At 40.9% G+C, this 12,840-nt stretch overlaps 1 protein-coding gene across 1 annotated transcript in view; it reads right to left on the reverse strand.

The window, feature by feature from the left end:
* ADAMTSL2 (ADAMTS like 2) overlaps positions 1-12,840 on the reverse strand; it is a 151,744-nt gene that overhangs the window by 104,430 nt on the left and 34,474 nt on the right. The window contains exons 4-10 of the mRNA XM_089677047.1: positions 11,263-11,405; positions 9,745-9,820; positions 9,165-9,267; positions 6,174-6,319; positions 5,947-6,070; positions 5,415-5,495; positions 4,546-4,721 (exon numbers count right to left, since the gene is read on the reverse strand). Coding sequence (XP_089533173.1) covers positions 4,546-4,721; positions 5,415-5,495; positions 5,947-6,070; positions 6,174-6,319; positions 9,165-9,267; positions 9,745-9,820; positions 11,263-11,405 — 849 coding nt within the window. The remainder of the gene's footprint in view (positions 1-4,545; positions 4,722-5,414; positions 5,496-5,946; positions 6,071-6,173; positions 6,320-9,164; positions 9,268-9,744; positions 9,821-11,262; positions 11,406-12,840) is intronic.

The following is a 12,840-nucleotide window of genomic DNA, read 5'->3' on the forward strand; positions in this document are numbered from 1 at the left end:
AATCCACAAAACCCACCCAGAAGACCAATTGTTTACGTAGTGAAGGGCCCAGTGGAAAAAATATGTTACTTGGATTCTTTGCTTAAGGAGATGGTGACAAAATTGAAATCTTATGTTAAAGACACTTGTGATGTACTGGCAAAGATTGATGAATTAGAAGTGGAAGAAGGCAGTTGGTTGGTAGGGGTAGATGTTGAATCCTTATATTGTATACCTCAATATCCCATTTTTGGGGTCTTTGAGCAGTAGAGACATCTTTGGCCCTCAACTATCCTGAATGTGGTCCACAAAATTAATTTATTGTTGAGTTGCTAAATTTTGCACTGGAAAACGTCTTTTCTTTAATGAATAAATACTATCAGCAAATTAGCGGTACCACTATGGGGCACTGGCCTATGCCTGTCTCCATCTTGGGCAATGGGAAGAAGAAGAGGTTTACACCTCCTCGATGTACCTTGGCCACGTAAAAATGTGGCTAAGGTACATCGACGATGTGTAAAGGATATGGAAGGGTGACATACAAGAATTACATGCGTTTATGTCACATCTAAATGAAAATAAACAAAATATCCATCTAACTTATACCTTCAATCAAACCCAGATTTCCTCTTTGGATGTGTACATTAGCATAAAAGACAGCATATTATCAATAAGACTTATTGAAAAGAGACAGCAGCCAACACGTTATTGCAAGCTGATAGTCACCATCCTGAGTGGTTAAAATATGGAATTCCTGTTGGACAGTTTCTACCAATAAAACGCAATTGCACAGATCCAAAGGACTATCAAAAAGAGCGGAAAGAACTTTATACCACATTTCAGGAGTGAGAATACTCCCACAAACAAATAAGACAGACCAGGAAAAAAGTAGCAGATCGTGATAGGAAAAGTCTTATAAGTACAGCGAGAAGAGAGGAAACAGTGGAAAAAGAGGGCCCAGTATGCTTAATTAAGCAATATGGGGCTCAATGGAACACAATTTGCAGTGTCCTCCAGAAGCGTTGGGGAATTCTGACAAATGACCCAGGATTTTCCAAGAATGTAGGACCCACACCAAAAATGGTAGCATGCCGGGCCCGAAATTTGGGTGATATGCTGACACAATCGGAATTCATAAAAAATCCAGCATCAAATTGGCTAACTGCATATCCTCATTCAAAAGGGATGTTCGCATGCAGAAAGTGCCACATATGTTCATATATGGATCGTAAGGACATATCAACTTCGGGATTTAATTAATTGTACCTCAACCCGAGTAATCTACATGTTATCATGCCCTTATAACAAGCTCTATATAGGGAAGACTAAACAATCTCTAAAAACACTAGTAGGGGAACATATAAAAGAAATAAGAGAGAAGAATCCAGATAAACCATTGGCCAGGCACTTTGCCACCTATCATGGTGTAAAACTGGCTGGTATGAAAGTCAAAGGCATATATATGCCTAAATTACCCCTAAGATGCAGAGACTTTGACCATATACATTTACAAAAAGAAAAAAAATTGGATTTACAAATTACAAACCTTGGCCCCTTTAGGACTAAATGTAGAAATGAACCTTAAGGTTTTTCTTGAAGCATAATATACACTGCTGAAAAAAATGAAAGGAACACTTTTTAATCAACGTATAGCATCAAGTCAATTAAACTCTTGGGATATTGATCTGGTCAGTTAAGTAGCAGAGGGGGTTGTTAATCAGTTTCAGCTGCTTTGGTGTTAATGAAACTAACAACAGGTGTACTAGATGGGCAACAATGAGATGACCCCCAAAACAGGAATGGTTTTACAGGTGGAGGCCACTGACATTTTTTTTTTCCTACTCATCATTTTTGACTGTTTTTCACTACTTTTGCATTTGGCTAGGGTCAGTGTCACTACTAGTAGCATGAGGCAATACCTGGACCCTACCGAGGTTGCACACGCAGTCAAACTCTTCCTGGTGCACGACAATGCCCGGCCTTAAGTGACGAGAGTATGCAGGCAGTTCCTGGAGGATGAAGGAATTGATACCATTGAATGGCCCCCACACTTGCCTGACCTAAATCAAATAGATCAACCTCTGGGATATCATGTTTCGGTCCATTTGATGCCGCCAGGTTGCACCTCAGGCTGTCCAGGAGCTCATTGATGCCCTGGTCCAGATCTGGGAGGAAATACGCCAGGACACCATCCGTTACCTGACGTTGGCAGGCATGCATGCATGCAAGCACTTGGGGGCCATACAAACTACTAAGTACCATTTTGAGTTGGTGTAATAAAATTTCAGCAAAATTGACTAGCCTACTGCATAATTTTTTCACTTTGATTTTCGGGTTATCTTTGAATTCAATCCTCTGTAGGTTGATAATTTTCATTTACATCAAACGATGGGGTATCCTTACATTCCTAACACATTACCCAGCCCATATCAATATAGATATCCAGCATATTTTTCCCCATTGAGAACATTGAGTGTTCCTTTAAGTTTTTTGAGCAGTGTATAAGTATGTTCACTTTAAACTGTTCCTCTGTAACCCGCTGTACTTGATTTCTGTGTTTCGTCTGTGTTATTATAGCAGTTCTCCTGTTCATAAAGGCTATCGTGATCTCACCAAGGAATTATCCTTTTAGATATTACTATTTGTATAAGTCTTTATTCTGATTTTTCTATTCAAGAAATAATAGGGCAAAGCTTTGCATTACTACTATGGCAAAGGAGAACAAACTTGGCGATGTCCATTTAAATTGTGAAACCTGGGCAGTTCCTCAGTGGTCAAAGCATATTCAAAAGGGACCACTAACATACTGCCCGACGTCCAGACGAAGCTACGCTACGTTTTAGTGAAACGCGTTGACGTCATACGTCACGTCATTTTTTTCTAGTGGGAGCTATCATGCTGACAACAGAATGGTGATGCATGTGAGGGCCACTGGACAGACACTTAAAGCGCAGCATGGGAAGTATTGATGGACCCCATTTTTTGCACAGCCAGAGATTGGCCAAACCACATACATCACAGGGCCACATAAAGAGCCATGAGATCGATAAAGTATGTAGTGTTCATACCTAAATACTGGAAGAGACATAAAGAGGGACTATTATCCCATTACATTTGACACCACAGACTATGTTTGGATTGGGACTGATCCCATCAATTACAAAGTGACAGTCCCTTATGTTAACATCTTGCCTACTGCTCTGTCGCCGCTGCTATGCATGAAATGCCAAATATGCTTGCTGTTGTGCTATACTTTCCACGCTTTCTCCCGCTGTGCCCATAAGCATTTGCATTAGCCACTTTCAGTTTGAGGACTTGATGTTACTTGCTTTTCGCCATCCCTCTTACTTCCAATGGGAATCTATATGCAGGGATTTTACATCAGAATATCATGGGAAATGAGTTGCCAGTGAAAGGAGGAATGTATTCCATTTAATATCTGACTGGGACTGATATATTCATTCCTCCTGAGCCACTCATGTTGTAATTTTGGACCTACTACTGGCCACAATTAATTTGCAATAACACATGCAAAAGAAATACCTAGTTGACTGGTTTATATATATTATATGTGGTAGAATGGTACTCCAATGGCAGTTAAATGGCATATAATCCAAAAAAAAGAAAGAGAATTCTCTCATAGCGTAAAACCGTAGGATTTAATAGTAAAAATATTGCACGTTTTGTGATCACAATTATTGTTATTGGTATTGGTGACTAGCGAGCGCCATCGTTGACTTATAATAATTTATATCTTTTGAGATAAGAGGTGGCAGCTGCTATTCAGAAAATTTATTTGCTATAGCTTTGGCACGGGATGTTATTTTATATCACATAAAAACATAACTCATCTGACTAATGTGGTATCGTTTGTATCTTTAGTGCTAACTGCAGATAGAGCTGACAAGAATAGCTATTGTGTGTCGACTGTCTCATTCATCCATCAATTGACTTGGGTACAACCAGCCTGTTGAATTTTCCTACATGTGATCACCTCTGGTGGCTATAGCCGCTAGCAGTAATCGTGTTCTGCCAGCTAGGACGACTCCATATACCTAAGCTGGAATTTCACTTAAACAATTTTATATAAATTGCCAATATTCTTGGCTTGATTCAAATTTTAAGGAAATACTTTATAATATGTTCTACTACTGTGTGACCCACTGGGACAGTCATTCTGAATGAGATGAGATAAGCAGCTTTTCCTCTGCCTACAGATGAAGCCAGGCAATATTAATCAGGTATACCAGATCATAGATCAGCAAAGGACAAAGTGGAATCAAGAGGGGGAGTAGAGCCTGAGCAGTTTATAAGTGGCCCTACTCTCAGTCAAAACCAGGCCAAATTTCCCCCCACCCAAATCAAAGGTTGCTTTGGAAATGCCTATTTGTAGCCAGTAAAGTATATTTCAGTTTTTGTATTCTATTACTTGGCTCTAACTGTTTATTCTAATTTCACAAGTGCCATGCCCTCTTCACAGACAAAGCGGTCCTCTAGTATTCAAGCATTTGAAGTTGCTGTCTGTGCTGCTCTCAGCTGCAGATGGTTCAAAGTAGTGGTACTTACCATGATGTTCAGGCCTCGGTTGGTTGGTCCTTGAGCCACAATATATTCAATTCCCGTCTCATACACATCCATGGGCCTGCGGTATTTGAATACAGTTCCGGCAATGTTAAAGTTTTTTGGACTGTCAACCTTAAAGTTTCCATTGAAGTAGTAGTATCCGGAATCATCTGCAACAGCTTGAGAACGCAGACAGAGATCAACTTGGTATATAGATGCACTTTTGGTGGCACTGTCAAAGCATTCACCTTTTGGGAAAAATGTTTTAATGGACCACTCCACCTAACAGTAATATTTTAGCTATAGATGAAGTTTGGTGTATCAAGCCATCCTTTGATTGTTTATATGACTTGGATACTGCAGCAATGTGATTTACCTGCCATAATTCTCAGCTCTATTTCTGTCCATCTGGGAATTTCAGGTATCCCTACCTACCTATGTATGTTCCAGCTCCTTCCATTACATTCTCCATGAGGTAAAATAAATCAAATTAAAAAAATAAATACATTCTTAGGAATCTCCCATAATGATCACAACAGTGGCGTGGAGTCAAGAACTCATCAACATAGATCCTGGGAGATAGAATAAAAAATTTCAAGAGGCTCCATTGCTTCCTAGAGCACTATGGGTGAGATGTCAACTCCCTTTTCAAAATTAAAGCCTAGCTTCCTTCAAGTTCCCTGCTTGTCCTCTGTGTGAATGGATGTGGAGCAAAGTCTTGTGCTAACATTTCTCAATGTGCTAAAGTTTGTGTGGTAAAAATGTAGTTTGCAACTTGGAAGCTCCTGCAGGCATTACCTCTGTAATGATTAAAAAGACAACTAGCTGTACACTGTGATACAACAGGCAACATGAAGATATACATCACCCACCGAGGACATCTGCAGATTTCTTCCTCTCCACTATCTGAATGTCTCTTGCACCAACTGGGATGTGAGTGACCAGGGCATACCCTGTAGATGAGAACATGTTACAAGATGAACCAAATCAGTGTGAGCTCCACCGTGCCAGGAAGCTGTGCCTTTCTTTTATGGCCAGAGATGTAAAGGAGTAGATAAAGATGAGGCAGAAGGCATGTGGGGTCTGCACATGTTGCTTACAACTAAATCAGATGCTTACAATTGTTAACTTTTTGCAAGAACTGCCACTGTGCTGGAAAAAGCTGATTGTTGTTTACGCTCTCATATTTTGAAAATAATTAAAATTTAATCAAAAAGTTACTAAAAAAACTCTAAACTCAGAAGGAAGAGCAGTTGCTCTTTGCCATAGCAACCAGATTTCCCCATACTATGATAAAAGCATTAAAATGTGTTTCTTGTTTGTTGGTTGGTTGCTAAGAGCAAGAACATTCTTGGTTTGAGAGAAGAGGTGTATTCCACAGGATGCAATAACCTAAGCATTTACCAAGATGGGAGGTTCCTTTCCTGTAGTTCCCCGTGATGTGAACGCAGCTACTTCCATCTCCCTGACAAACGCCGCACTTATCCAGGGTATGGGTGGAGAACAAGACCCCGTCACATCCTATCGGCTATAGAGGGAGAGAGAGAAGCAGTCAGGTAAAGACAGAGGGAGAGGTAAGTGTCCAAAGTTGATGATAACTTCTTCACATCTACAGAAATGTCTCCACAAACCTCACATTTTCCAGAAACACAAACCCCTCGGTAGTCACTGTACTTGCAGGATGTCCCATCCCTAGCTTGGACCATCAGCTGTCTCTGACCGTCACTGGTGGTGCACTGTAGATCACAAGGTTTGCTGGAGATGTGCACATAGTCATCTAAGAGGCACCAAAAACCTATGTGAACTACAGAAGATGCTGGTACATTTAGGTTTTCCAATTCCATTACACATTCAGGCTTATTCAATAAGGCAAAGAGTAAGGACATGTCAAATAATCCTTAGTAACAGTCCTGTTTGATGTGAACTGGTCAAGGTCCTAAGGATTTGTTATTGGATTCCTCCTCGCTTCCTGATCTGCTGACTGCTGTCATTGGACACAATAAGGAATGGGGAAATCTTTTTAGTGGAGGATACCAACAGTAATTAAACCATGACACAGGTCTTAATTCAAAATTTTGCAGGAGTTTTTTACTCTTCCCTATGGTGTTTCAGTGATTTATTGTATGGGTGCATGGTACCCAGTTTCCACTCCCTGAACTGTTTTCAGAAGGTGTTTGCACCCTGTTTGCATATGACATGGGAAGTTCTGGGGTAAATTTACCTGCTCCACTCACAATATACTAAATGTAAATATAGACAAAGTACAGGAGACATATATGGACCACATATTGAATCCATATAGAGAAAGGTCTATGTACTCAGAGTGTAACACAGACATCGACCAGCCTGGAAGACAGGGTCAAAGTAGTGATGTTCTGATGAGGACAAGGTGTAGAGTGAATACCCACATTTGTATCAAAATGTTCACTCATTAATTTCAAGGTTTTTGTGCTAAAAAATTAATTAAGCCCAATCCCAACCCACCCTCTGTTAAGGCTAGGTTCACACTATTGCGGGTGGGGGAATGTGTGTAAACCACATGTGATCCCGCACCTGCAGGCAAAACATGCTGCTCTTTTGATAGGTTCGTTTTTGGGTTTGATTTAAATAAAGTGTTAGGGACTTTTTCCCTGCAAGAAATGCAAGTACAGTAGCCCATTCAAATGAATGGGCTGCTGTGCCTGTGCAAACTCGGCACGCAACAACAGCATCAGTGTGAACATAGGCTAGGGGAATGGATTAAAATGGTCCTTTGCTTGATCTACCAGTTTACTACAATGCCTGCAGAACAGCAGGCTTTCTGTCAGTTCTGTTTGATCTCTTGTCAGAGACCAAGTTAACCAAACCAATTCTCTGTTGATATTTATAGGTGACAGTGTGGGAAAGCCTGAAGACTAGGATACTGCTAGTTATGTAAATGAGAGCCTTGAGATGCCCCAGCTTTGTCTCAGGCAATGCCTCTCCTAAGACTTGTCGGGAATTATGGCAGAAAGATCTTGTCACTGGAGTGTGTAAGGCTCAGCCCACTGGACTCCACTTACAGTCATAGCCAAAAATATTAGCACCCCTGTATTTCTGTCAGATAATGCACGACTGCACCCAGAAAATTGTTGCAATTACAAATGTTCAGGCATTATCATGTTTATTTCTTTTGTTTGTATTGATATGACACAAAAAAATTGAAGAAACAAAAAAACAAATCTGACACATTCCACGCAAACCCCAAAAATGGACTGGACAAAATTATTGGCACCTTCTCAAAATTGTAAGAAATAATTGCATTCCAAGTTTGTGATGCTCCTGTAATTTGTAATTAAACTCACCTATATCATTTAACAGATTTTAATGTTCCTGTGTCCACTGTGCACAACATTGTCAAGAATTTACAACCTATGGCACTGTAGCTAGTCTACCTGGACGTGAATGAAAGAGAAAAACTTGATCAAAGATTGCAACAAAGGATTGTTTGAACGGTGGACAAAGAACCCCGATCAAATTTCAGACAAATTCAAGCTGACCTTCAGGCACAGGGTACAACTCGCACTATACGTTGCAATCTGAATGAAAAGGGACGCTATGGTAGGAGACCCAGGAGGACCGCACTGCTGACACAGAAGCATAAAAGAGCTAGATTGGAGTTCGACAAAACTTACCTGAGGAAGCCAAAATCCTTTTGGGAGAATGTACTGTGGACAGACGAAACAAAATTACAGGTTTTTGGTAAAGTCCATCATTCTACTGTTTTCAGAAAAAGCAATGAGGCCTTTATAGAAAAGAATAGTCCCTACAGTCAAACATGGTGGAGGTTCACTGATGTTTTGGGGTTGCTTTGCTGCTTCAGGCACTGGATGTTTTGACCGTGGGGTGCAATGTAGGGCCCAGTGTCAGAAAGTTGGGTCTCCTTTAGAGGTCATGGGTCTTACAGCAGAACAATGCCCCAAAGCACATGTCAAAAAGCACCCAGAAATGGTTTAAGACAAAGCGCTGGAGAGTACTGAACTGGCCAGCAATGAATCCAGATCTCAATCCCATAGAGCACCTGTGGAGAGATCTCAAAACAGCAGTTGGGAAAAGGAACCCTTCCAATCAAAGAGACCTGGAGCAAAAGAGTGGTCCAAAATTCCAGTAGAGGTGTAAGAAACTCATTGATGGTTACAGGAAGCAATTGATATCAGTTATTTTTTCCAAGGGGTGTGCTACCAAATATTAAATTTAAGGTGCCAATAATTTTTTCCAGTCTATTTTGGGTTTTTGCATTGAATGTTTTAGATTTGGCTTTTGTTTTTCCACTTTTTTGTGTCCTACCAATACTAAACAAAATAAATAAACATGAGAATGCCTAAACATTTGTAATTGCAAAATTTTCTCGGCATAGTGGTGCATTTCCTGATGGAAATGCAGGGGGTGCCAATATTTTTGCCCATTACTGCATAACCAAAATATCACTCTTTGGGCAGCTTGTCTTTTAATATTAGACATTGATTTTTAGCATAGTTACAGTATAAGCTAATATCTACAGATTTAGCAAGATTTAAAAGCAGCTTGTCTTTAGGGCCCCTCCTCATAGGGAAAGCAAAAGCTAGTGTTTCCATACTTCCAATCCAATCAGTAATACGACTTACCAGGGTACAGAGGTTTCCACTGGTAAGTTTTGCCATTGTATATGTGCGAATTGAAGGATGTGCACTGCTCTTCCCGAAAACTGCGGCTGTTGGATGGACAGTCCTGAAGCATAAAAATATTTAAAGCCCAAAAGGTGTTGTTAGATAATGCAAATGGACCTTGTGTCAGTATAGCATGCATTGTCTCCTGAATGTGCAAAGCACTGTCAAATAATACAGCCCAGTAGTTGCTTTCATTCCTCTTACAGCACTACAGGATCAGTTACTTGATGCTGTCATCCATACTTAGTGTCTGGGGGATGGCATATGTTGGCATTATGTCAAGCCAGTAACAGATTAGTATCTGTAAGATCCCAGGAAGGATCTCTGCCTTGACTGTGAGGAACAAAAGTCATTATCCCATATATCAGACAGAACTACTTATGGTGACAGCTACAGTATATAAAGGAAATCCTGTACAGTCAAAATAATTCATGAATATTCAAACTCCATCATGATTAGTTCTCTTTAGGTTGGAAATATTCCCTTTGTGCTTTAAGGTGTTCTCTGCTCATCTGTTGAGCTTGTTATGACCCCTTACCTGCACCTTACAAAGGTGGAATCTTTTGGAGGTTCCTGTACAGTTTTTACTTCCATGGCCACTCAACAGTTTTCTCCTGAAATGATAAAATGGTGATAATTGTTATAAGATCCTTCAGGAAACCAGCTTATCCATATGTTGTCTCTGTTGTGAGCTTTACCAAGGTCCAATCAAAAAGAGCCCAGGACTCAAAATAAAAATCTAATTCTACATGGACCGTGCAGGGAGGCTCTGGTAGGCTCATAAAGCCTAAAATGTCTGACAACCCAGAACAACACAACTGCAATTTACTACATTAAACAAGCGAAATCAACTGATTTAAAGTATATCTCTGTCTAAAATATTGTATTACCTTTTGATGGAGAATGGGATGCTTTTATTTCAGGTTTCCCTTCACAGGAAATCCCACCAAAGTGAGGGGAAATCTCCTTTTAGACAGTTGTCACAAGAACAGCTTTCTTTGTTGTAAGATTTCTCCTGACTTCATGAACAGTGACAACTGTAAAAGTTTGGATTCCCCATTACTTTCAGTCCTGGCGATACGGTTGTCAGGAAGACAGACAGTATTAAAAACCTGACGGGCTTTATAACATCCCCACTCCATTCAAAACTAAAAAATGTGTTGATGATAGCCAGATGGATATATAACAAGCAAGCTTCAGGGCTTATTCACACCACAATGCATAATGCATTCAGTACATTGCTATTCATAACCTCCTAACCCTTTTGTGTTGATTTGTATTACAACTATACTGTCTGACCACACTGTTGGCACTATATAAATCCTGTGTTACAATAATAATAATAGCACCCCAATGCATATACACAGTGGACTGCAGCAATAGTATTGCTCTGTGTGTTGTGATTTGCTGCATTGTAAAAAGTAGCCCAAGACCTATTTGAGGTACTGTACATTAACAGCCCATTGAAAATAAAAAGACTGTCTTACACAATGCAATGCCAATTCACAAAAAAGTATGTATTGAAGCGAACTGCTTTATGGTGTAAATGGGCCCATAAGTCATTTTATGCATTTATACAAATATAATATTAAATGTTGCTACCTAATTGCCTAAAAAAACCCATTAAATACATTTTACATTGCACAGCTGCTATCCTAGCATGTTTCAGGCACTAAGGGCTGGAAGTGGAAATTACACATTCAAATGAAATAATGACATACCGTTTACTTATGAAAGAAGGGAATCAGATGACAAGTAAATAGAGCTTAGACATTATGCAATGCACCAATTCCTGTCCAAATACTAACTTTCTAAAACGAGTGAAAATTAAAAAAAGAAGTCAGCATAAGTGCTGCTTTTCCACTGATGATTACTCTGCAATGCAATTTTGAAGGTATAAAAGTGAAAGTCATTACAACATTATTCCAAAATCTTCATTATGGGATTATGGGAAGAGACATGACTTGTTAACTCTTGAATAATATCATTGTTTCTGCTGGGTATTTCTGCTTTGGACTGTGTACAGTGGATAACAATGAGCATTCAGCTGCCCCACCTCTGTTTGAGGCAGTGCCTCTCCTGAGACTTCACTCCTCCACCGCAGGTGCGGGTACATGCTGTCCACTTGGTCCACTCCCCCCACCAGAAGGTTGTCACATCGGCCCCTTCTTCCAAGCTGTTGGACGTCTGAGTTATGTCCTGTGTGTTCACGTCCAAGTTTTGGGAAGAAAACACAATAATAACTTGAATCACTATGGTTAGTGAATGGCTGTGGTTTATTTCCTGTATTTATTTTTTATGCAGTGCTACATGCATCATCTGTACCACTCTCCCTCCAAGGAGGAACTAAAAGTACACTGCTCAAAAAAATTAAAGGATCACTTTGAAAACACATCAGATATCAATGGGAAAAATCTCATGCTGGATATCTATACTAATATGGACTGGGTAATGTGTTAGAAATGCAAGGATGCCCCATCATTTGATGGAAATGAAAACTGAGGACTGAATTCAAAGACACCCCAAAAATCAAAGTGAAAAAATGACCCAGCAGCCTAGTCCATTTTGCTGAAATTTCATTGCAGCAACTCAAAATGGTACTCAGTAGTTTGTATGGCCCCCAAGTGCTTGTATGCATGCCTGACAACATCGGGGTATGCTCCAATGAAACAACGGATGGTGTCCTGGGATATATCCTCCCAGATCTGGACCAGGGCATCACTGAGCTCCTGGACAGTGTGAGGTACAAACTGGCGGTGTCAGATGGACCAAAACAGGATATCCCAGAGGGGTTCTATTGGATTTAGGTCGGGCGAGCACAGGCGCCATTCAATGATATCAATTCCTTCATCCTCCAGGATACTCTCACCACATGAGGCCGGGCATTGTCGTGCACCAGGAGGAATCCAGGACCCACTGCACCACCGTAGAGTCTGACAATGGGTCCAAGGATTTTATCCCGATACCTAATGGCAGTCAGGGTGCCATTGTCTATCCTGTAGAGGTCTGTGCTTCCCTCCATGGATATACCTCCTCAGACCATCACTGACCCACCACCAAAACGGTCGTGGTGAAAGATGTTACAGGCAGTATAACGTTCTCCATGGCTTCTCCAGACCTTTTCACGTCTGTCATATGGGTGAACCTGCTCTCATCTGTGAAAAGCACAGGGTGCCAGTGGTGGACCTACTAATTCTGATGTTCAATGGCAAATGCCAATCAAGCTCTATGGTGTCAGGCAGTGAGCACAGGGCCCACTAGAGGGCGTCGGGCCCTCAGGCTACCCTCATGAAGTCTGTTTCTGATTGTTTGGTCAGAGACATTCACACTAGTGGCCTGCTGGAGGTCATTTTGTAGGGCTCTGGCAGTGCTCATCCTGTTCCTCCTTACACAAAAGAGCAGATACCTGTTCTGCTGATGGGTTAAGGACCTTCTACGGCCCTGTCCAGCTCGCCTAGAGTAACTGCCTGTTTCCTGGAATCTCTTCCATGCTCTTGAGACTGTGCTGGGAGACACAGCAAACCTTCTGGCAAGGTCACGTATTGATTTGCCATCCTGGAGGAGTTGGACTACTTGTGCAATCTCTGTAGGGTCCAGGTATCGCCTCATGCTACCAGCAGTGACACTGACCCTA

Source organism: Staurois parvus, unplaced genomic scaffold (assembly GCF_062004578.1).
Source record: "Staurois parvus isolate SC_StPar_1 unplaced genomic scaffold, SC_StPar_1.0 ptg000176l, whole genome shotgun sequence".
In the NCBI taxonomy this organism is placed as follows: domain Eukaryota; kingdom Metazoa; phylum Chordata; class Amphibia; order Anura; family Ranidae; genus Staurois; species Staurois parvus.